At 39.0% G+C, this 27,827-nt stretch overlaps 1 protein-coding gene across 2 annotated transcripts in view; it reads left to right on the forward strand.

Moving 5' to 3' along the window:
• The window catches only part of ppp4r3b (protein phosphatase 4, regulatory subunit 3B), a 58,406-nt gene extending 30,958 nt beyond the window's left edge, over nt 1-27,448 (forward strand). For both annotated transcript variants that reach the window (XM_078556932.1, XM_078556933.1), the window contains 8 exons: nt 2,278-2,383; nt 8,804-8,848; nt 10,726-10,884; nt 15,745-15,914; nt 16,058-16,200; nt 19,333-19,520; nt 24,963-25,162; nt 25,663-27,448. In XM_078556932.1, coding sequence (XP_078413058.1) covers nt 2,278-2,383; nt 8,804-8,848; nt 10,726-10,884; nt 15,745-15,914; nt 16,058-16,200; nt 19,333-19,520; nt 24,963-25,162; nt 25,663-25,758 — 1,107 coding nt within the window. In that variant the 3' untranslated portion in view covers nt 25,759-27,448. The remainder of the gene's footprint in view (nt 1-2,277; nt 2,384-8,803; nt 8,849-10,725; nt 10,885-15,744; nt 15,915-16,057; nt 16,201-19,332; nt 19,521-24,962; nt 25,163-25,662) is intronic.
• The last annotated feature ends 379 nt before the right edge of the window (nt 27,449-27,827 follow it).

A 27,827-nucleotide genomic window follows, 5' to 3' on the forward strand; every position in this document is an offset into this window, starting at 1 on the left:
ATTTGATTTGCAGTTAATGACCTTATGCCTCCATTTCTGCTGCTTTTAAGGTGAGGTCTGATTAGATTTACCGCATTGATTTGGATTGTAATGTTACACTAATATCGACTAAAAATGACTTACTACACTGACTTGTGTAATATATTGCAACTTTTATTTTGAGAAGCCTCAATTATTTTAAACACTGAGGCCTGTGTTCAGGAGTCATTTTGAGCTTTAAACCTTTGGCTACTCAATTATCTCCCCTTGGCCCAGGCTTTTTGGCATTGTTAATTGCTCCCTTTGCTTATACCTGAACCTTCCCCTTTCAAAACCATTCCTATCTACAAAACACTCAACCTCAACCTGTCCACCCTTTCCAGCTACTACCTGCCTGTGACCTCACTTTCCCCTCAGTTCCTCAAACAGGTTATCATCTCTCACTCTATACTAGTCTCTCCCAAATTTCGCCCAGTTGCTTCCTTGCACATTAAAACTAGTCCAGTTGCTGTCTTGATCATCAAGACTGCCCTGACAAAGTTGGAATTGACATCTTTAAAAGGATGTTGGGGCACACACCTCCCTGTCGGCCAATACCATCTCATAATATGTTATCTCCTCTTGTTCGCCTCAGCCTTTGCAGAGGTTTGATATAGGCAGCCATGGCATCCTGTTCTATTCACTTTCGTCTAGCTCCTTGTGATTGCCCATTGCATGATGGTTATTTTGTTACAAAACAGCCAGTGCAGCTTCAGCAGCAGCTTCTCTACACCCTCAATGGACCTATTCTTGACACGCTCCTCTTTCTCATCTGTTTTACCTCTCCTATCATTCATAGCTATGGAGTTTGTTTCCATATGTACGCTGACATCTGATTTCTATCACTCACCTCGCTGAACGTCATAAACTATCTCTCTGCTATCAGACTCCATCTGATATTGTCAACATTTCCTCCAACTGAAAACAACAACCACCATTCCTTCAGCTTCCTTCTCATCGTTCATTTTATCGCTTTGCTGGCACTTGTTCAGACTGTGTGAAACCATAATGTTAATGCCTGTTTGACGGAGATCAGATATTCAAACCTCATCCTGTCTGTCAGCCAGAACACTTACTCCTGCTTTTATTCCTACCCTACCTTCACATTGGAAAAATCCTTATTCAATTTTTTCTCACTGCTGGACCCTTGATTTGTTCAATGTTGCCCTTGCTGGCTTCTCATTTTCTCTCCTCTAAACTCTAGCATTCAAAATGCAGCCCCTCTTAACTAGTCCTGCACTAAACTCTGTTAATTCAAAAGCAGAGTTTAATGTCTTTACCACCTAAAAATTTCTTCACAACCTTGTTCTGCCCTGTTTCTTCAACTACTCAAGTCTTTTATCTTTCCTGCTTTGCTCAGTCTTCTGGCTATCTCCTATGTGCTCCTTGCTTTTCCATCATTTGTGGCAAAATCTCAGCTGTCTCAGCCCTTCTAGAACTTCTCAAAATCCTTCCTCGAGCTTGAACCTCAACTTGATTGCACTGACTTTATTACGTGATTACATTACTTGAATACTGTTAACCTTATGACATCAATAATTTTGGTTTTATACTCTGGAAGGAGCACCAACTTGCATTTATATAGCACCTTTAACGTAACAAAGCATGGTAAACTACAAGACTGTCATTTATTATTGGAGGCAGCATTATAAAAAAATTAACTTGTTGCATGATGTGATTCATGTGGTTTATTTGTTGAACCCTAGTTAGTGCAGATTGCTAGATTTGTTATTGGAAACAAACACTAAAGACATTCGAGCACTACTGTTCTTGGGTGCTTATGTTTATGCTTTTGATTTTGTTTTAAATCAATTTTTTTTTTAATGTCCTCAAAATTTGAGATTGTAATCTTTAAAGATTTTGGCCTGTAACTTCTGGTGCAGTGGCAATTGAGTTGTGGGGTGGGGGTGGATTTAAATTTCATTTTTGGATGACTCCCAGTGCAGGGCAATTGCCCAAAGGAAGTTGAACTTCCTGGGCAATTGCTATGCAATCCTTAACTGGGAACTTCTGGGGGAGGTGGGATGGTTCCCCAGCCATCTTGGGGGGTGCTCCCCAGATACATTGCCCTGGAGCTTGGAAGTTATGGTTCTTTATCTATTGGCATGCTAAAACTTGATAGGAATTTACAGTTGGATTCTGTTGTTGATACAACATCAAAGTATGCATGTTTTCTAAAGAAGAAATTTCAAACCTTCAGCAACCAAACAGTTAAGAAACTGACTAATTACCAACATGTATTCTTGTCATCTCTCTCAGAAAACTGAGAAGACAGAGTTCCTCAGCTTTTTTTACAAGCATTGCATGCATGTTCTCAGCGCTCCTTTACTGGCTAATACCACAGATGAAAAACACAGCAGTAAAGGTGAGTTTGAAACTCATCTATAATTAAAGTCCACTTGTTTTGTCATCTGTAAATGCTTATGAACTTTTCATGTTAATTGTGCATATATTCCATGACATTTGAATTTCCTGTGCTATTTGCAGGTGATGCAATAGTTTTTCCATTTGGAGCACTTTAACCCTTAGACATGTTTTCCCTTGTTTCCCGAGCCCAGTGACTCTGCGATTTCCCTATTAGAAATTAGTGTGTTGATTGACACCACTGTCAGCCAGTCAGTTGGGGCAAAATGGAACTTGTGGCTGCCAGTGTATTTTACCAAGAGCAGCAAAACAAACCAAGTTTTACTCAGCAAACAATGCTTATTTGAATAAAGAGACCTCACAGACTGCAGTAAGTGCAACTCGCAACTTCTCCCACTAAAAACAGTGATTTCCCAAGCAAATTGCAGTGACTGGAGCATAGTCACATGAAAATTGTGTGTAAAATCAATCCCAGCTACTTACAGCAGTGCAGCCTCCAGGTGTCATTGGGGGAATTATTCAACCTTCTCCATTCTGCCTGGGGATAGTGGTGTTACTATATACAGCCATTAGAAATGCTTGGGAGTAGAATTTCTGCTTTGGGTGCAATCAGTAATCCAGGTGCAAATTGTGCCTGTTTTGAGAAGTGTGTTTCTGCTCAAACTCATTTGCATATCGCTGGATGCAAAATCTGCCATAAATCAGTGCAATCGTGCAGTGTTTTCAAACTTAGTTTTCTAAAGCAATCAGCTTTTAAAAGAAGTCTTTGATCTATTTAAGAGTGGTAACTTGGTGCAGTTTGATGAAAAGAGTTGAAAATGGGTTTATCTCACAACAGACATTTAATCAGTGTCAACCACTACCTGCAAGTAAGCCAATTTTAACTTAATGGAAATGACTCGGGGGAGGTGGGGGGGGCGGGGGGGTGGTTTGAATTGCTGAATCGTGTCTGAGTTATATTGGGACACTGTATTTGGTTTCTTTAATTTATTTTCAGAAGTTTTAAAACATGCTTATTAGTGGCCAACGGAACCAGCTTAATTCAAAGTTCCCTCAAAGGCCTGCAGACAAGCGCAGTTGGCAGAAATTCCCAATGGTAATTAGTGTGTCCGGAGGATGTGGCTAGTTTTGTGGGTGGAGCCAGGCTGCAGCACACTTTCCTAAACAAATTTAAAGATTGTGCTGAATGTGATTTGCTTAATTCCGTAATGCTTGCACTGCCTATGCTGTTTTTACAGAATTGTTACGGTGTAGGAGGAGGCCATTCATCCCATCATGTTTGCACTGACTCTCTAAATGAGCATTATGACTCACTGCCATTCTCTTGCCTTTTCCCCGTGCCCTTGCACATTGGTTCTATTCAAATAATCATCTAATGCTCCCTTGGATGCCTCAATTGAACCTACCTCCACCACACTTGCAGGCAGTGCATTCCAGACCCAAACCACTCGCTACCTGAAATAGGTTTTTCTCATACCACGTTAGCTTCGTTTGCAAATCATTCTAAATCTGTGCCCTCTCCTTGATCCTTTTACGAGCGGGAACAGTTTCTCCCTATCTACTCTATCCAGCCCCTTCATGATTTTTAACACCTCTTTCAAATCTCCTCTTAGGCTTCTCTTCTCCAAGGAGAGCAGTCCCGATCTCTGCAATCTACCTTCAAAACTGAAGTTTCTCTCCCCTGGAACCATTCTTGTAAATCTCTTCTGCACTGTCTGCAAAGTGTTCACATCCTATAGTATGGCACCCAGAACTGCTACTCCAGCTGGGTCTAACAAGTGTCTTATATAAGCTCAGCATTGCCTCATTGCTCTTGTACACTATGCCCTTATTAATAAAGCCCAGGATACTGTATGCTTTATTAACTGCTCTCTTCACCTGCCCTGCCACCTTCAATGACCTACGCACATATACACCCAGGTCTCTCTGCTCCTGCACCCTCTTTAAGAATTGTACCCCTAATTTTATATTGTCTGTCCATGTTCTTCCTACCAAAATGCATCACCTTACACTTCTCCACATTGAACTTTATCTGCCACCTACCTGCCCACTCCACTCCCTTGTCTATGTCCCACTGCCCTCAGTTTACAATGCTTCCAAGTTCGTGTCATCCGCAAATTTTGAAATTGTTCCCCTGCACACCAGGGTCTAGATCATCATAATATATATCAAGAAAAGCAAGGATCCCAATACCAACCCCTGGGGAACTCCACTACAAACTTTCCTCTAGCCAGAAAAATATCCATTGACCATTACTGTTTCCTATTACTCAGTCAATTTTGTATCCACGTTGCTACTGTCCCTTTTATTCTGAGCTATAACTTTTCTCTCAAGTCTGTCATGTGGCACTGTATCAAATGCCTTTTGAAAGTCCATGTACACCACATCAACCCTCTCTGTTACTTCTTCAAAAAACTCCAAGTTAGTTAAACACAATTTCCCCTTTAGGAAGAGCCAGCATGGATTTCTATTCAACTTGCATTTTTCCATGTGACTACTAATTCTATCCCAAATAATTGATTCTGTATGCTTTCCCACTACTGAAATTAAACTGGTCTGTAGTTGCAGGGCTTATCCATACAACCTTTTTTGAACAAGGGTGTAATGTTTGCAATTCTCCAGTCCTCTGACACCTCCCCTGAGTCTAGAGAAATACTGAAAAATTATGGTCAGTGCTGCAGCAATTTACACTCTCTCTTTCTTCAATACCCTTGAATGCATTTCGTCTGGTCCCGGTGCCTTGTCAACTTCAAGTAACAGTTTATCCAACATTGCCTCCTGTAACAGTTTATCCAACATTGCCTCCTTATCAGTTTTGAACCCTTATGGTGACAGAGTTTCCTCCTCTGTCACCATGACCTGGGTAGTATCTGCTTCCTTGGTAAAAACAGATGCAAAATTTATTTCACATCCCAACCATGCCCCCTGCCTCCATGTGTAAATCCACTTTTTGGCCCATACTCCTCCTGTTGCCATTCTTTTACTATTTTTGTGCCTGTATAAGTCTTCGGGATTCCCCTTTATGTTAGATGCCAGTCTTTTCTCATAACTCCTCTGCTCTGAAGTGAAGTGAAGCTACTTCACTTCTCTTCTGAACCTTTTGTATTCCACTTGGTTCTCAATCGTATTTATACCTGAATAAGCCAGTGCAAATGAATGGAAACTCTGCCCCTTGGTTTCAGTGTGCATATACTTATGGACTATCATCACAAGGTGGTGTGTGTTAGGATCCCCATAGAATCTGATAACTTTCCTTAAAAAAAGGAATTCCCATGTCACCAACGGAAATAAACAGATGGACAAGATTTCCAAATGTAATATTTCCAAAACAAAAACAGAATTACCTGAAAAAACTCAGCGGGTCTGGCAGCATCGGCGAAGAAGAAAAGAGTTAACGTTTCGAGTCCTCATGACCCTTCAGCAGAAAGGACTGCTGAAGGGTCACGAGGACTCGAAACATCAACTCTTTTCTTCTCTGCCAATGCTGCCAGACCTGCTGAGTTTTTCCAGGTAATTCTGTTTTTGTTTTGGATTTCCAGCATCCGCAGTAGTTTTTTGTAATATTTCCAAGTTTGCTGACAACACAAAACTAGGTGGGAATGTGATTGGTGAGGAGGATGTTAAGAGGCTTCAAGGCCATTTAGACAAGTTGAGTGAATATGAAAATACTTGGCAGATGCAGTATAATGTGGATAAGTGTGAAGTTATCCACTTTGGTGGGAAAAACAGAATGGCAGAGTATTATTTAAATTGTGATAGATTGAGAAATGTTGATGTACATTTGGGTGTTTTTGTATACCAATCACCGAAAGCAAGCATGCAGGTGCAGCAAGCAGTTAAGACAAATGGTATGTTGACCTTCATTGCAAGAAGACTTGAGTACAGGAGCAAGGATGTGTTACTACAGCTATATAGGGCCTTGGTGAGACCACATCTGGAGTATTGTGCTGTTTTGGTGGTCTTACTTAAGAGGATATACTTGCCATAGAGGGAGCGCAACGAAGGTTCAGCAGGATGATTTCTGAGGTGGCAGAATTGTCATATGAGAGGAGATTGGGCCAGCTAGGCCTGTATTCACTGGAGTTTAGAAGAATGAGAGGGGATTGTATTGAAACATATAAAATTCTGACAAAGATGGATAGACTGGTTGCAGGGATGTTTCCTCTGGCTGTGGGGTCACAATGTCAGGATACAGGGTAGGCCACTTCGGACTGAGACGAGGAGAAACTTCTTCACTCAGGGTGGTGAACCTGTAGAATTCTCTACCACAGAGGGCTGTGGAGGCCAAGTCAATGAATATATTTAAGAAGGAAATAGATTTCTAGACTCAAGGCGTTGAGTATGGGGAGAGAGGGGAGTACGGCATTGAGATAGAGGATCAGCCATGATAATGTTGGATGGCGGAGCAGGCTAGAAGGGCCGAATGACCTATTCCTGCTTCTATTTTCTATGTTTCTATTTCACTTTTTAGGACTTCTACCGTAACAAGCAAATTAAATCAGCATTGATCAAATGTTAATCAAAAGAAAAAACTCTTTTATTTTAACTAATTGGCACAATCAAAATATGCCTTATGAAACACTTTTACTGTACACCATGCTTCTGGCAGATATGTAGCATTAAGGGGACAGTCCCAAAGTTACTCCTAGTTCTCCAGCAAAGGTTCACCTCTGCCTGCCATGCCAGGTCAAAACTTCCAGTGTCCTTCAGCAATCGTTCCACTCCACTTGAGGGTTTGTGATCAGAATATCACCAGTGAGGCATACCTCAGTGAATCCCTGTTTGTCTGTTCTGCTTTTCTTTTGAACAGAAATTAAACCATTAAAGGCATCCTGCTTTGTCTTCAACATGAGCAGTTTTCCCTGCTTCATAACAATAGCTTTTGTTCTCTCTGCCCGTGTCTCAGCAGCAGCTTTTCTGTTCTCTGAGCTCCTGTGAAAGGCTTTAAAAACTGCCACTCGACATCTCAGTGGGTTTCTATTTGAGTTTCTCTCCCCATGGTAACCCGAGGTCACATGGACATTTCTCCGAACTGAGGAGTTTATCAGGAATTCACCATCCCCCTTTTTAGAATGAGCTGTTTCATTTTTAAATTAAAAGGACATTTAAAACTAATGCTCTTGTAAAGTTCAGCATTCATGAAGTGATAGAACATATTTGGTGGTGCCACATTTGAGCATTTTGCAACCAACATTTTATTTCAATATCGGAAAATTTTAGTGTTCAACTGAACTGAAGCAAAGTAACTTGAGGGAAAAAAGTATTTTCACGAGGACATTAAATTTATACATTGAGTTGTCTTGTTATAATGCCTTAATTAGCATTTTACTTGCATCTCCCAAAAGTTTGGCATTGGGCTAGAAATCTTTGTTGAATTTGATACTTGACAGCCATTGATTTTCAGGGCACTTTTACCAGTCTTTTGAGCCTGCAGCTGTGCTCACCATTTCTGCTAAGTGTCCCTAAAAATGTGGCCCCCATGCTAATTGTTGTACCCAGGATATTGTGTTTGAGGCTTTTGTTATGTATTTCTGCCTGCCTTTTGGGGACCACAAACACCTTTAGACTGATTGACCTTTCTTGGTCAAAGGTTCTCCTCACACCATTGTTAGTATGAAAAATGCTCCAAGATTAAGCCCATTTGAAAAATAAAAGCTCTTTAAAATATTTTTTGGCCTTTATACAATGGGAAATCATTAAGATTAGAGCTCAGTGCCTAGTAATGGACTGGTACATTATAATCCCTTGTGATTTGATAAGTAGGGTGGATCGAAGTATCTTGAATCTTGAACTTTAGTAAATCACTGAATTTATTGCTGTCTTTTCCAAGTTATCCAGGTTGACTCTCTGTATACCACTGTGTTAGGGAGTGACAAAAATCTAAAGGCAAGTTGACCTGGTATCTTAGCCTTGTTGGCAAATGTTAACAAAATTAGCATAAGCAGCACTTGCACATGCTAATATTAATTTAGGGATGGAACTATTTACCTGCAGATTGAATCTAGCTCTAAACTTATTACAGTCCTAGCCTAATGTGGAGCATCAGACTGCTGAAATGGTCTAAGTGCCCATAGCTCCCATTTTAAATTAAGTTAGTGATGCTTTATTACTGCTGAAAGTTTTTAATTCATTTTTCAGGAAAGGCATTGTTTCCTTAAGAGATGAGATAAAATTGAGAGTAAAATATAAATTTAGAACAAATCAAATTCCCGGTAGTGTGATCTTTACATGGCAAGGATTGATTAGAGTAATGAAAATGAAAACATTGGAATAATTTAAAGAATAAATGCTACAATATGGGGACTTCAGGATCTTTCCGAGTGTATGAAATGAAATGGGCTGAATGGCTTCCTAATTTAATCCTGTAAACTATATTAACAATGAGTGACTTTAACTTTACCATGTGCTTTTTTTTTATTAGACGCAGTCATAGATGGATCCAACAGGAATAGTGCTTTTTGTTCTGGTAAGTTGCACGCTATTCATTTGTTGAGCTGGTGGATTTTATGTAGATGGAATGTCTAGTGTTGCTTTTAACTATTAAAATTACAGCAATTCACGATCAGTTGCTTTGTTTCTGAAGAAACCAGTCATGTACCTGGGTGGCTATTGATGAGCCCGCTTTGAAAGTAGCGGTTGAATAATTATAATTAGTAATTACCTCATAAAATATCCGTATATCCTGCAAGATCATTTTCTATGGTTGGGTGATTTTGTTCTTTTGCACAAAGTTGCTTCCTGTAATTATACCATGTAGCATATGTTGACTTGTATCCATTTAAAGATTTATATCCAGCTGGTCTTTCAAAGCAGTGTGTCCTAATTGAATTTTGTACTTGAGCGGCAAGGACTGTCTGTAAATAAGTAACTGCATTGTGGTGCTACACTATTTAGACCAGAATGTTTCAGGCCTGATATCAACTAACATGGCTATTGGGATCTTGATATTTGGCTCCAGTGACTTTGGGCTATGGAGGCAACGAGTTGGCTAGGATTCTTGCTCTTGATTGCTAACTTTCACCTGCTAGAAAGCATGCGTGCGCTCACATTTGGGCAGGATTAATTTAGTAATGATCAAAAAAACGATACAGCAGTGTCAGTACTTTGGTAGAGTTATCCAATTAATCCTAATTCCCTGCTCTTTCCAAATAGCCCTGTAAATTGTTTACCTTTTTAGTTTAGTATTTCCGAATGTTACTATTGAATCTGCTTCTATCCACCTTTTTGGACACTATTCCAAATCTCAAAATTTAAAAAAAAACAAAAGTTTCTGCATGTTCCTCTGGTTCTTGCAATTACTTGAAACCTGTTCCGCTGGTCACTGACCCTTCTACCAACAGAAACAGTCTTTCCTTATTTACTCTATCATGTGTTCTTTTCTCCTTTTGCGCTTTAAGGCGAACAATGCCAGCTTCTGTCCCTCCTTATGACTGAAGTCCTTCATCCTTGTTACCATTCTAGTAAATCATTTCTGCACCCTGTCCAAGGCCTTTGACAGTTTTCCTAAAGTGTGATGCCCAGAATTAAACACAGTACTCCAACTAAGGCCTAACCAGTGTTTTATAAAGGTTTAGCATGACTTCCCTATTTTTTTTATACTCTTCCTTAATTCACAAAGACAACTCCAACGCAGCTTTAACTGCCTTCTCAAATTATCCTGGCACCTTCAAAAATTTCTGTTCATACTTTCTCAGGTGCCTCTTCCTGCACTCCCTGCAAAACTGCACCATGACCTACTCTATCAAGTAGTTTGCCTATACTTCCTAAACAACCTATTAGGAAGAATGAATATATAGCTGCAAGCAGGCAGTACTTGTGGAACTGTACCCCTCCATGAGTACCTTAGAAAAATGGAGGAAACTGAAATTGTGGCACCTGTAGTGAGAATGTAGCTTTCAGCTTTGCTGTTGAATGAAGTGCCTCTTGGTCACTCTAAGGATAAGAAAAGTTAAAACTTCAGTGCTGTTTCCCAACATGTTATTTAATCAACAAAATGTATCTTTGTAAAGTTTATTTGTAAGCTAGATGTCCTTTTGGCTTGATGAGAGTGCCAAATACTAAACTTGTGCTGACCTTAATTAAGGTCAGTTTCTATTTTGTGACTGCCCTGATTTTCCCACTGAGATTGAGACTAGGCAGATGATTTATTTTGGGAGGCTGACTTCTGCGAAAAAAGAAATACTTGCATTCTGTCGGCTTGGCTTGGTTTTGAACCCAAGTGCCAGAGGTTAGAGTGCAGTTTAATAGCACACTTTACTTCTCTCATCCTGTTTCAGATTAGTTTGCAAAATGAAACTAAAAATGTTAGTTATAAATGCATAACAAAGTTTTATCTTTTTTTAGATAACTTCCAGACAGCACAGCTGTTGGCTTTGATTCTAGAGCTACTCACTTTCTGTGTAGAGCATCACACATATCACATCAAGAACTACATCATGAACAAAGATTTACTGCGAAGGGTTTTGGTACTGATGAATTCAAAACATACTTTCCTAGCCTTATGTAAGTGAACACTAGTAAAAGTAAAACTAATAATCGAGTCTGAATATTTACCTGACTTTGGCTGCTATGTTCTTTAAAAATTTGGTATGAATTGTTATGGCCTTTATTAGAACTGAATAGCAGACAGCTGTAAAATAAACCGAGACAACCTGGTCAAAATGGTGATTGGAAACCTTTTCCTAGGGTAACATCCTTTACTGTAATACAGTGATTTTTGTCCTTCACTCTGGTGCAGTGGAGTTGGCAAATGGTTCCTGGAGTCCACGTTGCTGCCTACTGGAGGTAATTGGTAACACAGCTGAATGGCAGAAGAGTGAAAGATGAGGTAGAAAATGAGAAATTGTCTCTCATTCATTGTCTGGGACTATACTGAGGAAATAGGACTAAAGTTTAACAATCAGGGAAGAGATACTCCAGAAAGTTGGTGGACTCTGTAATGTAGCTGAAAGACCCTATAGTTTAAACAGTTATACCTGACTCTGCACTTCCATACCTTTGATCTCTGGGAAATCTAGGCCATTGTCTCTGAAAACAGGAGCATCCATCCAAACAGCAACAACATGTCTTGTTAATCTTTATTTACAACAAACTAGCACCTTAAGCTTCAGAGGGAAGTCTGATAAAGTGATTAGGAGGTGTGCTTTTCTTAAGTTTTGTAAGCTTGTCCCGCAACGATCTGTATTGGAGCCTCAACTATTCACCATATTTATTAATGACTTAGATGATGGAAAAGAGAATCATATATCCAAACTTGCTGATGACACAAAGGTGGGATTGTAAACCATGTATATAAATGTAAAATTACACAGATATTGATAGTTGTGAATGCACAAAACTGGGCAAATGAATTTCAATGTAGGCAAATGTGAGGGCATTCACTGTGTACTTAAAAAGGATAGAACAAGATACTTGATGCAAAGCTAGAGACTGGAGGTTCAGAGAACTGAGGATCCAGGTACGTAGAGCATTAAAATGTCATAACTTGCTACAGAACGTGATCAAAAAGGATAATATTGGAATGCTGACCTTTTATCTAGAGGACTAGAATACAAGAGAATAGAAGTCATGCTACAATTATACAAAGCCCTGGCTAGACCACACCTGAAGTACTTTGAGCATTCTGGACACCAAATCTTAGGAAGGATATATTGGCCTTGGAGGGTTGAGAGACCAAAAAGATAATTTGTATATGGAGGGAAAAGATGAGGCCTTGGCTGTCAATGAGCACTAAAGGAATGCAACGAAGCAGATATTGCAGTTAAGAAAGTGTGAAATATTGGATGATGTGGGCATCACAGAGGAAATATTAAGGGGTTTAGCATCTCTGAAAGTGGATAAATTGCCAGGCTGAATGAAATGTATCCCAGGCTGCTAAGAGAAACAAGGAAGAAAATAGTAGAGGCTCTGACTATCACTTTCCAACCCTCTCTGACTACAGGTGTTAACCTTTTTTAAAAAGGGAGGAAGGGATAAAGTAATTGCAGGCCAGTCAGCCTAACCTTGGTGGTAGGCAAATTTTTGGAAAAAACATCAAACAAAATAAATTGTTACTTGGGCACAGGTCAAAAAAGGACTGTCAGCAAGGATTTAAAGGAAGGCAATATCTGACTAACTTCACTGAATTTTTTGAGGAAGTAACAAGGAGGGTTGATGAGGGTAGTATGTTTGATGTCTGCATGATTTTAGTAAGAGTTTTGACAGGGTCCTACATGACAGACTGGTTGGAATAGTGATAGTCCATGGTATCCAAGGCAAGTTAGATCCAAAATGACCCATCAGGAAGCAAAGGATAATGGTCGACAGGTATTTTTGTGAATGAAAGCCGTTTCCAGTGGAGTTCTACAGGGCTCAGTACTAGGGTCCTTGCTTTTTGTGATACATATCAATGATTTAGAATTAAATGTATGGGCATGGTTGAGAAGTTTGCAGATGGTACATAAGCAGGTCATGTGATTTATTGTGAAGAGTACTGCAAACTGCAGGAAGATATCAATGGACCGATCACATGGGCAGAAAGTGGCAAATGAAAATCAATCCAGAGAGTTGAGATAATATATTTTAGGACGGCAAACAATGCAAGAGAATACACAATAACTGGTAGGATATTGAGAAACGTGGAACAGCGGGACCTTGGAGTGCATGTTCACAGATTGCTGAAGGTATAAGGATGGATAGATAAGGTGGTTAAGAAGGCCCATGGGAAACTCTTATTAGCTGAGACAGCATATAAGAGCAAGAAAGTTATGCTAGAACAGTATAAGTCATTACTTAGGCTGCAGTCACAGTTTTGGCACTGCATTACAAAAAAGATATGATCACACTAGATGAAGCACAGAGGACATTTACTAGGATGTTGCCAGAATGGAGAATTTTAACTGAGGAAAGATTGGATAGACTGCATTTGTTTTCTTTGGAACTGAGGAGGCTGAGGGGAGATTTAGTAAAGGTTTCCTGCGTTGCCACAGTGTCTACAGTTCATTGACTGTAAAATGCTTTGAGATGTGTGGTTGTCAAATGTGCTGTGTAAATGCAAGTCTGTCTTTTATTTCGTTGGCGTTACAAATGTGTATTTGTTTTTTTCCTTCATGTCAGTGTTAAATTTACAGCAAGGTACAAAATGTGGAATTGTTTAGAAGTATGCATCAAAACACTGCTGCAATTTTATTTGCCACTCTAGTTAAACGTGGTTCTAGGGTCAAGGAAGTATTTATATGCTCAGTGAAAATCTCATTAGTAAAGTTTCCCTTGTGGGAGAGACTAGAACTAAGGACGCAATTTAAAAATAAGGGGTCTCCCATTTAAGACTGAGATGAGAAGAAATGTTTTCCCTCAGAAGGTCATGAATCCTTGAAACTCTTGCCCAGAGAGTGGTATAGAGGCAGGGTCAGTGAATATTTTTAAGGCAGGGGCATATAGATTCTTGACTAACAAGGGAATCAAAGGTTATTGGGGGTAGGTGGAATGTGGATTTGAGGCCACAATCAGATCTTGTTGAATGGCGGAGCAGGCTCGAGGGGCTGAATGGCCTATCCCTCCTGATTCATATGTTCGTACACAAAGGCTATTGGATTTTAGCTCAGAAATCTAGGAGTTGTGACATTAGACCAGTGATTTTATTTTCCTGTCACAGCTCAGTTAAGCATAGGATATCAATGATGCGGGAGCTTTAATGGCTTATTATATAGTTGTATATTGCTTTAGTGCATGATAATAGTCCAGCATACAGTTTGGCTTAGTTGTTACCTCTCTCATCTTTGAACCCAAGGTTCAAGCATAGCATGGAAACATTCATCACTTAAAAACCACCATTAAAGCAGGTCATTTATCTCATTGCTGATTGAAAAATGTTATGAACAGCAAGTTGGCTGCCATCTTTGCTCAATTTAATTTCAAAAGCATGTGCTTTGAGAGGGACTATAAAAATGCACATTCTTTAAATAATATCAAAGCTTTATGTTTATGTCCATGGGGATTGTATCATTTTCTGCTCCCTCTCCAATTGATCTGTAGCGGAGTCAGTGAGGCAAAATAGCTTTCGTTGAAAATTTCAAGTGAAAGTGTTTTGGTTGGTGAAATGGGCAAAATGAGTATTGATCTGGAGAGAGGAGCAGAGTTTGCTTGCACGTTTGAACATGTGTGGTTCTGGGTGAGTTAAATTTGGAGGGCATTTAGTGAAGGCGATCCTTGGACTTGAAAGCATTTTATTAAAAGTTTCTGAAGTACTACATGTAATCAGACAGAGTTTGAGTTAAAGAAAGGTGATGCTATCAGTGGAAATAGAGGAAGGAAGCTTGACTAATGGCCGAGCAGGGCACTAAGGTTTTTCGCTACTGGAGTTGACCTAAGTGGGCATCCAGCCATGTTGGAATTGTAGCTGAAAGCACTTGCATGCTGGATGGAGTCGGGAGTAGTCTCTGTTTCAGTGGTATAGAGCTGAAAGAAATCCTGAGTCATCTGGAACTTGATGTTAAACAGTTACAGCATTTAAAAGCTTAGGAGATGCTGGCAATGACGGTTAGATATTGGTGTTATTAGCATATATGTGGAAGCTGATCTTGTTCTTACAGATAATATTACTAAAGGGCAGCATTTAAACAATGAATGAGGAACCAAGGATAGAGTCCTGTGGCTCTGAGGGTAACTATATGGCTTGGGAGGAGTTTTTTATGAGGTATGATTTGGGGTAATTGAGTGTAGCTACAAGGAAGGGGTACAGTGAAGATGGCATCAGAGGAGGAAATGCTGGAGAATGGAGAGGGCAACAGCACTGGGGTGAAGAGGGACAATTAACTCCGCAGTCTCAAGAATGTCATCATTCTAAGCTGGATGGTGTGGAAACTGGATGAGAGAGAGAGTCAGACGTTGAATATGTAATTGGATGGCAATAATGCTTTCAAGGACCTTGGAGAGAAAAGGTAGACTGAAAGATAAGAGACTCAAGGGTGAACCTGGGACTAATGGTTTTGAAAGAAGGGGGGAAAAAGGTGCTGTAGGATGAAAATAAAGTTGATAGTCATGAGGCCGAGCAGAAGTTCAATGTTCAGGAGCAAATTGCAGAAACAGGCTCTGGGTTTTATGGAGATAAACTTGGTAAGGGAGAGCAGGGGAGAAGCTGCAGAACATGGTGGGCTGGATCCTAAATCTGGAAGGGGTGCTGGGAGGAAATGAAGTGACCTCTAGCTTGGACGCGGTTCATGAATTGCTCTTGTGGATAAGTTTGGGATAGTTTTTGGTGTGCATGATGGTTCTGGAGTAATCAGAAGATTTGACCACAGAGTAAGACGAGCAATTGCTGGAGGTAGTCCAAACTAACTGAGCAGTACTGAGATCTAAGTAAATAGTTACTTTTTCTGAAAACAGGTGCACTGCGTTTTATGAGGAGGATCATTGGACTAAAGGATGAATTCTATAATCGTTACATCACTAAAGGCAACCTCTTTGAACCAGTTATAAATGCCTTTTTGGATAATGGAACCAGATATAATCTTCTTAATTCAGCAATAATTGAACTCTTTGAATTTATCAGAGTGGTAAGTTTCTAATTTTGTAATAGCTTGTGGTAAAATTTCTATTTATTTAAATGCCTTAGTCACACTTTCCTGCAGGTTATAATTTTCCACAGTTCTGAGAAGCGCCTTATCCATTCCTCTATTTTAAATATTTGTTACCACAGGAGGATATCAAGTCACTTACAACGCACATAGTTGACAACTTCTACAAAGCACTTGAACACATAGAGTATGTGCAGACGTTTAAAGGACTGAAGCTGAGATATGAGCAGGAAAGGGATAGACTTCAAAATCAGAAGCTAAACAGGTAGGAGAGTTAATTGAAGCTCATCAGCAGTATATGTTTGACTGGTAATTGAGCTTCACAGATCATTACTTTTAAACTTATTGAACCTAAAAATAAATATCAGTTTAAATTCAGTATTTGCTGTGTACACTGTAGTATGTGGCTTGTATGATCATAAACAGTATATATTTTAAATTATCAGCCTTATTGTAGTCCGGCATGTAATGAAATGTTAGTTTTAAGATACTCAGGCTAATTTAATCATTACAAAAACAAAAATACCTGGAAAAACTCAGCAGGCCTGGCAGCATCTGTGGAGAGGAGCAGAGTTAACATTTCGAGTCAGCAGGACTCTTCAATAGAACTAAGGAAAAATAGAAAAGGGGTGAAATATAAGCTGGTTTAAGGGTGGGGTGGGACAAGAAGAGTTGGATAGAGGGCCAGTGATTGGTCGAGATAACCAAAAGATGTCACAGACAAAAGGACAAAGACAGGTTGAAGGTGGTGATATTATCTAAAGGAATGTGCTAATTAAGGGTAGAAAGCAGGACGAGCAAGGCGGGGTGGGGTGAAGGAATCGAAAAAGGCTAAAGGGTAGAGATAAAACAATGGATGGAAATACATTTAAAAATAATGGAAATAGGTGGGAAATGAAAAATCTATATAAATTATTGGAAAAAAACAAAAAGGAGAGGGAAAATCGGAAAGATTGTTTTATCTCTACCTTTTAGCCTTTTTCGATTCCTTCACCCCACCCCACCCCCACTAGGGCTATCTGTACCTTGCTTGTTCTGCCTTCTACCCTTAATTAGCACATTCCTTTAGATAATATCACCACCTTCAACCCGTCTTTGTCCTTTTGTCTGTGACATCTTTTGGTTATCTCTACCTATCACTGGCCCTCTATCCAGCTCTTCCTGTCCACCACCCCCCCTCCCCCCAAACAAGCTTATATTTTACCTCTCTTCTATTTCTCCTTAGTTCTGTTGAAGAGTCATGCAGACTCAAAACGTTAACTGTGCTCCTCTCCACAGATGCTGCCAGACCTGCTGAGTTTTTCCAGGTATTTTTGTTTTTGTTTTGGATTTCCAGCATCCGCAGTTTTTTGATTTTATCTTAATCGTTAATCTGATGCGAAAAATAGAACAAAATTCAAATTTAGAATGGAGATAAGCTGAAAGTAGGAACAAGGACAACAGCAAGAACTTGTTCGGGGTGTTTAAAACTGGCCACCCAGATACCAATTGTGGGTACCATATAGAGAGATAAGTACTATGTGCTACCATTACCAGTCGCACAATCGGATACTGCATGTCTCAGCAGATATCTTTCACCAGCTCACAACCTCCTATGTGCTGCTCCCAACTTCACCGATCCTGCTGGCTTCACAGTGAGCATTTGTGTTTTGTCAATTTGCCAGTTAAATCTATATACAGTACTGATGCTTGATACAGCACTTACTCCTGTAAGTGACAGCTAACCAGTAACTAAAAGCACTATAGTGTAACAATATTCACAAACAAATTTAGGAAATAATTTTGAGAATTCTTTGTCAATGCACAGTTCCTGCCAACGTAGTAGGTCCTTAGCCTGACAAAAGAGGGTGAGGAGTAAATGGCAGGACAAATAGTGTATGATATTTTTGAATTAAACAGCTTCATTGGAGCTGGAAGGAGATTAAATGTTAAAACTCATGCAGAAAGTACTTCTGAGCTGTGCAAAGCTATTTGCATGTAGGTTAGTTAAGTTTTATGGATATTATATATCGTACTTAATGTCACAACTTAAATACAGTTGTTTTTGGTACCCAAGGTGGGATAATTTAATTCCAGATACTGATTATCCAGGATTGCAGTGAAAGCCTATGATTTGCAACTTTGAACTATTTGCATTATCACAATTGATTTGCACTGGTGATTGCTCTTTTTTTGGATTGGTATTCCACAATTTTGAATTTGTCCTGTTGCTCTTGTCAAATGACTGTATAAAATGTAAGTACATTGAGCTTGGTTCTACAAGTGAGCAATATGTAGTACAATAACTTATCTAGTAGGCTTTTACTATTATACTGACACAGAGCAATGGTTATAGTGATAGTTTGATAGAGAATCTATTCCCTGGCAGAATTTTCTTTCTTGATCAGGAGAAGTATTTTCATTAGGATTAAATGCAGATTCTGCTGAGGTGAAACTTTTATATTTCCTTTCATACTTGAGTTTGCTTAGTTTGTGACAACAGTGCTTACGTACCTGCTCCCAGTGTTTACTGTTCTGCTGTCAGGATTTTGATTTTGGATGTGAATGCCAGGTGCTGGTCCACAGACACTGCTGTACTGAAATTTTAACCAAACTATTGCCAATGTAGAGGACCTTCATAGTAAAGTAGTCCCAGTAGGGAACTGGGCATAATATTTTTGCACTTCATGTTAACATCATGGAGTTTTCCAAAGTGAAAAGTGTTGATTTGCATTAATTTGGGTAATGCTGTGTTACTGGATATAATGTAAAAAAAATGTTTTCGTGCACATGTGTATAAAATATTTAAACAAACTTGGCAGTATTGGTATTTTCTTTGGGTAGAAGTGCAGTCTCTGAGCACTCAATCATGCAAACCAGGAAGTTCCACATTCAATTCCAGTTGTATCGTTAATTGATTTTCAGCAGAATCAACTTTGGAATGTTTCAATAGACTTTCATGCCAAACCAGCAAGAATTCCTATTCCTAAATCTACTTATGAATGTAAGGTACAAGTACTTGTTTGTCAACATCAGGTGAGCCAAGGATCAGACTTGGCTATGCCTCCTGTAATAGAATGTTTGCCAAAGCACACTGTTTAGGTTCATGCATGAAGTATGACGACTTGGGCAATGTGTCGGAGGGCTACAGCCACCCACAAAGCCAAGCCACCAGTGAGGATCAGCACCTTCTGGCGAAGGGAAGAAAAGGAGAAAAGGATTGTACGTGGAATAAAATTGGGGCTTGACAGTTTACGTAATTCAGGTTAGCTGATGTGATTGTAAATATGTCTGTCTATAAACAAATACATAACTACCTCAGTTTGGAAGTTGATAAGAAATTTAGCATTCCAGTTGACATTTTTTGGCTTTGGTAGAACTTGCTGACTAATGGTTTGTATTGTGTTTTTCAATTAAGTGTACCATCCATATTGCGTAATAATCGATACCGGAGAGATGCACGAGCTTTGGAGGAAGATGAAGAGATGTGGTTCAATGAGGATGAGGAGGAAGAAGAAGGAGAGGCTCTAGTACCACATGTAGAGAAATCCAAATCTGAGGATGACTATCCAGACAGTTATGGGAAATTTCTGGAAACTAAAAAGGGTACAGTAATTTTCAGCACTTTTGGCGGTACATTTTAGTTGTACTGTACTTGAGTTTAAATGTCTCGTAACAGTGTGCAAGCTACTTCCATGTGCACTGAAATTGCCTTACAGTTTCCAGATAGCTGGTTTTCAGCCTTGGATGTTGTCAGTGAGCAACATACAGCTAATGTACCAATATTGAGTTGGAAGGTGATGAATGAGACCTCAATTTTGAACTAATTGTTTTAGTTAGTTAGTTTAGTTAGCAGCTCCCGATTATGCTGTGAATATCTTTGTTAGCCTGTCAACGTTCATAAATGCTTAACAGTATAAAACTGAGCAAGCTACTTGTACATTTGAGAGATTTTGGACAGTTAATCATCGGAGTGTCCTTAACTTCCAAGCTGCATCATTTTTTTAATGATCTGAGGAACAGAATTTCTGCAGATTTCTTTGGAAATGTTGGTTTAATTGGAAAAACTAAATCATTATAATGTCTGTATATAATCAATAGAATATTTTTAATTTAACTTCAAAATAAATTTAAATTTGGTGTAAAAACCGCTGCCATCCTAACCTTTTGATAGTAATGCATTTCATTGTAATTTATGCATTTGCTCAAGTTGTTATAGTCTGTGTTTAGTATTTCATCCCTTAAAACTTTAATGAGAGTGTATAACCATGAATGCATTTTTGATTAAATTGAAGTTATAGAAATATTACCCCCTCTCTGCTTAAATGTAGACCTCCATGGTAATTAATTGCACAACCAGATTAAAAACAGAATCTGTTGGGTTGTTGGTTGTGAGAACCAATACATTTCAGCCTTTTTCAAACAAAGAACTTGAGATGCTATCTGTAAATAGAATCATTTAATGGGTTACAGCACAATGTTGTGAAGCTTTTGTTTTTCTTTTACTCCTACCCTTGCTGGAGGAGTTTGGCATTTAAAACTCTGCTTATCTGTAACTTAGACGTTCAGTTTATATTTTTAATTCGGGGGAAATTTTATTTCTGTGCAGAACTTGGAGGCCTACGATTGAAATTTCACTCATTTGTTTTTTTATTAGGCTAGTTATAATGTAAATTTTGCAATACACTGATACAATATAGATAGTTTAAGGGCAGCCTGTCCTGTTGATTCGCACTGATTGTGAAGGAGAGCCTTATAAGGCTCCGATTGAGAAGTGCTTTCATGTCCCGTTCATGGAATGTTACAGCACAGGAGGTCGTTCACCCCAGTGTGCCTGGTCTGACTCTTTGAGGTACTGAATCTGCTTGCACCACCCTTTTCAGGCATTAGATTCTAGATCATGACTCGCTACACTAACCTTTTTCTTGGCCCCACTCCAGTCGTTTTGTTAAAGAACTTTAATTTGTATCATTTGGCTACTGACGCAGTTGTGAGTATAAACCATTTCTTTACTTCTTAAACATCTCTTAAATTTATTGACATTCTCTGCATTCAGGAGAGTAGTCCCAGCTTCTGTAACATGTCCGTATAACTAAGTCCTCATCACTGGTATGATTCTGGTGAATCTCCTCTGCACCATCTTCAAGGTCTTGACATCCTTCCGAAAGCATGGTGCCCAGTATTAGATGCAGCAATCTAGCTGAGGTCTAACCAGTGATTTATAACTGTTTAGTGTAACTTCCTCATTTTTGTACTCTTGCCTCTATAAAGTCAAGGATCCTGATGTTTTTTGAACTGCTTTATCAACATGCCCTGCCACCATTAACAATTTGTGTATATGAAGCCATAGGTCTCCCTATTCTTGCACTCAAATTGTCATTAAATTTATACTTCCTTTTCTCATTCTTTCACTTCACGCCATCACTTCACAGCATTTGTGACCAACATTTTATCTGCAATATATCTGCCCATTTCTTCAGTCTATGCCCTCCTAAAATAGTAGGAGGGATGGTTCACATGAGGGGATATTTGGAAAGTTAGAGAAAGGGCAAGGCAGGGTAGCGGTGCAGATAATGGTAACCAGACCATGACAGGAAGGGACAACATATGAGTCCACCAGCAAATAAGGTGTTAGAGTAGGGAAAAATGGTATAAAGAATTAAAAGCTCTTTATCTGAATGCATGCAGCATTTATAATGAGATTAAATTAATTGATGGCGCAAATGCAAGTAAATGAGTATGTTATGATAGCCGTTACATAGACGTGGTGGCAATGTGACCACAGCTAAATATTCAAGGGTATTTGACATTTCTGAAGGGCAGGAAGAAAGGAAAAGGTGGTGGGGTGGCTCTTAATAAAGGATGAGTTCAGCACAGTCATGAAATTCTCTTGATTCGAAGGATAAAAATGTAGAATCAGACTGGGTGGAGATACAAAAAGGCAAGGAAAATAAGTCATTGTGGGAGTGGTTTATGGGCCCACTTACAGCTACACTGTAAAATGGATTATAGTAATAGGGGCCCCTAGAAAGATACTGCAATAATTGTGGGAGGTTTTAATCTTTCAGGTTAAATGGATCAAATTGGCATAGGTAGCCTGGAGGATGAGTTCATAGAATGTATTCAGGATGATTTCTTAGAATAATACATTCTGGAACTAACCAGGGAACAGGCTATTTTGAACCTGGTAATGTCATGAGACAGGATTATTAAGGACCTCATTGTAAATCAATGTAAGAGTGATCATAACATTAGAGAATTTCACATTCAGTTTGAGGGTGAAAAGTTTAGGTCTGAAACTAGTGCCTTAAACTTAAATAATGGCAATTTCAAGGGTATGTGGACAAATTTGGCTCAAATGGAATGGGAAAATAGGTTAAAAGGTAAGATAGTCAAGACTGTGGCCGACATTTAAGGGGATATTTCATAACTCAACAAAGATATATTCTATTGAAAAAGAAAGATGCCAGGAGAATGATGCGTCACCCGTGGGTAACTGAGGAAGTGAAGAATGATATCAAATTGAAAGAAAAGATGTAGAATGCTGCAAAGATTAGTGGTAGCTCAGAAAATTGGGAATATTTTAGAAACCAGAAATGGATGACTAAAAAGATAATAGAGGGAGAAATTGGATTCTGGGAGATAACTGGAAGAAATATGAAAGCAGACGGTAAAAGTTTCTATAAGTATTTAAAAGGGAAGAGATTTACTGCAGTAAGTTGGTTCCTTAGAGGGTGAGATTGAGGAATTAATGGGAAGCAAGAAAATGGCAGAGACTTTGAGCAAGAATTTTGTACCTGTCTCCACAGCAGAAGATACAAAGCATCCCAAAAATAGTAGAAAAGCAGGGATCAAAAGGGAGGGGGTGGATCTTAGTACTTTTTTCCTCTAGTGGTTGTTTTAAGAAAGCTAATGGGGCTTAACCCTGACAGGTCCCCTGGACCTAATGGTCTGCATCCTAGGGTCTTGAAGCAGAAATAGTGGCTGCATTGGTTGTAATGTTCCAAAATTTCCTAGGTTCTGGAAAGGCCCCAGCAGACTGTAAAACCACAAATGTAACACCGCTATTCAAAAAAGAGGGAATTATAGGCACAAAGGAGGAAACTATAGGCCAGTTAGTGTAATATCGGCCATTGGGAAAATGTTATTAAATAGGTAGTAGCAGGGCATTTAGAAAATCATAATACAATTGAGCAGCGTCAACAGGGTTTGTGAATGGGGAATCATATTTGACTAATTTATTAGAGCTCTTTGAGGATGTAACAAGCAGGGTAGATAAAGGGGAACCAGTAGGTGCAGTGTATTTGGATTCCCAAAAGGCATTCAATAAGGTGCCACATAAATTACTGCACAAGAGCTCATGGTGTTGGCAGTGATATATTAGTATGGATAGAGGAATGGCTAACAAACAGGAAACAAGAGTTGGGATAAATAGCTTGTTATTGGGTTGGCAAACTGTAACTAGGGGGCTGCTTCAGGGATTAGTACTGGGGCCTCGACTATTTAAGATGTATTTTAATGACATGGATGAAGGCCCTAACCTATATTGTAGCCAAATTTGCTGATGATCCAAAGATAGGTAGGAAAACAAGTTGTGAGGAGGATACAAAGAGTCTTTAAAGGGATTTAGATAGGTTAAGTGAGTGGGCAAAAAATTGGCAGATGGAGAAAATGTGGGGAAAATGTGAGGTTGTCCACCTTGGCATGAAGAATATAAAAACAGAAAATTATTTAAATGGAAAGAGACTGCAGAATGCTGTGGTATAGAGGAATCTGGGTGTCCTTGTGCCGAACCACAAGAAGTTAGCATGCAGGTATAACAAGTAATTGGGAAGGCAAATGGAATGTTGCCCTTTATTGCAAGGGGGTGAAGTATAAAAGTAGGGAAGCCTTGCTGCAACTGTACAGGACATTGGTGATACCATACCTGGACCACCATACAGATTTGGTCTCCTAAAAGGAGGGATACACTTGGAAACAGCTCAGAGAAGGTTCACTAGGCTGATTCCTGGGACAAAGGGGTTGTCTTGTGAGGAAAGATTGAGCAGGTTGGGGCTATAATCATTGGAGTTTAGAAGAATGAGAGATGATATTGAAACATGTCAGATTCTGAGGGAGGTTGACAGGGTAGATGCTGGGAGGATGTTTCCTCGTGGGGAAATCGAGAACTGTGAAGCAAGTTCAAAAATAAGGGGTCTCCTGTTTAAGATGGAAATTAGAAATTTCTTCTGAGGGTTACTGGTCTTTGGAATTTTCTTCTGCAGAGAGCCATGAAGGCTGGGTCATTGAATATATTCAAGGCTGAGTCAGATAAATTTTTGAAAAGGGAGTCCAGGGTTATGGGGAGCAGGCAGAAAAATGAAGTTAAGTCAACAAAACAGTCAGATCAACCATGATCTTATCGCATGGCGGAACAGGCTCGATGGGCATAATGGGCCTACTCCTGCTCCTATTTCTTATGATCTTATTATCTTATGGAATCTGCTATTTTTCTAACTTTACCACATTTCTAAGTTTTTTTTTATCATCTGCAGCTTTACAATTGTGTTCCCTATATCTAAGTGCAAATCATTAATTCATCCTAATAGTGATCCCTGGGGGACACCACTGCATGCTTACATTGAGTCTGGAGAAACGTTTACCATTATTCTTTCTGTCACTTAACTGATTATCTCTGTTGCTACTATCTCTTTAACTAAAAGGGGGTTTGGTTTTGCTAACACATTGCTTCAGCTTCACACCAGCTTCAATACAAAGTTGGAGTGTAGCAAGCTTTTTAATATTTTTAAAAGCATCCTGATTTTACATTCTTGTTGAAAGAGCTAATTCTAAAACAATCTTTTTGCTGGCATATGCTGCCACTGAGTGTAGCTCTGCATGTAGCTGTGTAGAATTTTGCTTTTCCTAGAAGGTCATGGAAACAGGACAGCATAACTTGATAATGTGCTATTCTCAACATAGATGCTAAGATTTAAGACATAAGGTGGTTATATCAGTTAAACAATAATAATTTGGTGTAGTCTGAGTCCTTAAATGTTTCTTTCTTAGCTAAAGAAAGTGAGGACAAGGAAAACCTTCCAAAGCGTTCCTCGAGTCCCAGCTTCAAATTTACATTTTCACATACCTGTGCATCTGGTGCAGCAAATGGAACAAATGGCACCAACAGTAAATCAACAGCAGCTCAGACCGCTCCAGCCAGTTCCACTAGTTCTTCGTCAAAGCATACCAGTTCATCTGCAATGACAAAGGTTGGATTATCTTGTGTTCAAACATTGCTTCAAGTCGATCTATTGCAGTGTTTTTAATGTTTTTTTTTAAATGTATAATTTTGGCACCTGATGACTACTTCTAGGCTTTGATATTTGAGATCCTCATTTTACATTTAGGTGGATGCAACAATTTGAACTCGTAATAAAATCTAAACAAAAAAGTCTGCAATTGACTAACTTGTGGTGGTGCCATTTTGTTAACAATAAACCTGCCTGGCGAGCTCTATTAATGAATGAAGGTAGTGAGTTGAAGTAATTCTGAATGAGGTGTTAAAATTGTACTGTTGTTTAACCTTGTTTTTAATCATCTTGAACTATTTCAAACAAAGGTTTAAACCAATGTAGTGAAAAATGTTCTGTGTTACTGTAGGTTTATGTTTTGCATTGTAGATTGGGTGAAAATTATCTGCTTAATTGTATGCTTGTCAGTAGGAAAGCCACATGCTTATGTAAATTTTTTTTTTCCTGAATTTCTTCAGGGTGGTCTAGTGGGGCTTGTAGATTATCCTGATGATGAGGAAGAGGAGGAGGAAGAAGAAGCATCACCAAGAAAACGACCTCGGCTAGGCTCATAATTGATGCACGGAATGGCTTACTTTGGGGTCTGATACAATGGTGCAACTGTTCCATAAGCTAAGGGTCTGAATCAGGAATGGCTGCTTCACTGTGAATACAAAAGATGCAACACAAGGAGTAGCAAACAGTGTGCCAATGTTTCAACTAGAGGGCTTGAGTTCTATGTGGCAACAACATGCCACTGAGGAACTGGATCTCTCTGGAACAAACTTGGGAAGGAAAACCGGCCAATCAGGCTGGCAGGGCTAGCAGTTAGTAATTGGGAGCCTGATTGACAGTTTCCCAAATGGGGAAGAGATTCAGATTTGGGGCGGGTTAGGGAAAGCTTGAGCAAGGGAGCAGGAGCTGCACAAAAATGATGTTTTGGAGTTCTTTGCCAGGAAACAAAAACTGGGATAGGCATACAAAGTATCAGTTGGAAATTCTTGCAGTCTGAATGAATTAGGTGCTGTCCCATGTGTTTATCCTCATCCTTGTTTTGTTTTGTTTGCCTCCAATTCCAAGTTTTAAATTGGGGGAAAGGAAACCTGCCAATATCTTTCTCAGCAGAAGAATCTCAACCTACTACTGGGACCATAATGATGAGATTGCCATCATGTTCATTGGATCTTTGGACATCCATTGGGCCTGTTAAGCATTTTCTAATCAAAATGGTGAATGGTTGGAAAAGCACAGAAGAGTATGCACCTCAGTCAGGTACTGTACTACAGATAGACTGTTTCACAAGCCTGTGTGTAAAAGATGGTGCTGGTGACTGCTGCAAGAGTGGTTCATGAGCAAGACTGTTCCTTTTATCTCATCTAATGTACTTTGTGGCAGTTCCCCAGGCCAAACATGCCACTTAACAAATTAAATTTTATCCCAATCTGGTTTTTATGTATATTTTTGGGTATTGTATTACAGGTTAACATTTCATTATATCTGTTAGGCAAGTTACTTTTAGGGAACACTAATTTTAACAGCTGACTGATGGTAATGCTGGGGAGTTTAACGGAAAGCCGCAACAAAACATGAATTTTAACTAGTCTGCCTTTGCCCTGTTGGTCACAGTTGTCTCTGTGCGGAAGTAGTTAAGATTCAAACACAGTAGAAGGCTCAAGTTAGGTTCCAGATGCTTTTATTGCACAGTATGGTGTTCTAGATTATTTTTAATACAGTGGTTAACGCAGGTTGTTAAACCAGCTGTAGCCAAATAGCCAACTGGCAATCTGTGTGTTACAAACTGAAATCACAACTTTTTAAATCTTTTGTTTTTGAGGTCATCTGCATCCCTTGGTATTTTGGAGGTTTTGTAGCTCAACTTAAACATTCTTTGGAAAAAAAATGGGCCGTCTGTCATGTAGATATGAAGTATAGTTTTTCCATAAAACAGAAGTTTATTTTGTATGGATGAATAACCACCACTGTAACTGTTATTTTACACTGTTTGTATACATGTGTTGATATTAATGAGGCAATGTAAGATTCAGGAATTAAAATGTGACCCTGTAATTCCATAAACATAATGCTGTTGTGTCTATTTTCTGGTAAAAGTAATGAACTTTTTTAATGGTGCTGAATTGTAAACTGAGAATCAATTAATTGATCAATTGGACTGTTTGTTTTAGGACTTAGTTTTATTTATAGGATTACGCACAATGTTTTGAAAATAAACCAAAGCAGCAACTAAATGTATTCATGCTAATCAAAGTTGATTTTCAATTGTCATTTGGCTTATTTAAATGGCTGTCTCTTATGGGATGGCTTCGTGTAGAAGCGTTTGATTAACATGTATAGATCTTATTTTCTTTCCTTCAGTGCATTTAACTTTAGAAGATATACCTACAGACATGATTCCCTTACGCAAATGAGCGTTACACTTTTAAACTATGCAAAACTGCATGAACATTCCTCCCTCTCAAATTGAGTTTTACATGCACTATACCAAATGTTCATGCTGTATAACAGGAGCTTGAATCTACATACTACCTGCATCCTACCAAACAGGTATACTTTTATAACTAGTTAATTTGAAATGAAAGTGACTTTTGTGATCAGTTGTTGCTGTGTTTTGTAATTTAAATACCAA

Source organism: Cetorhinus maximus, chromosome 14 (genome assembly GCF_964194155.1).
Source record: "Cetorhinus maximus chromosome 14, sCetMax3.hap1.1, whole genome shotgun sequence".
Classification (NCBI taxonomy): Eukaryota; Metazoa; Chordata; class Chondrichthyes; order Lamniformes; family Cetorhinidae; genus Cetorhinus; species Cetorhinus maximus.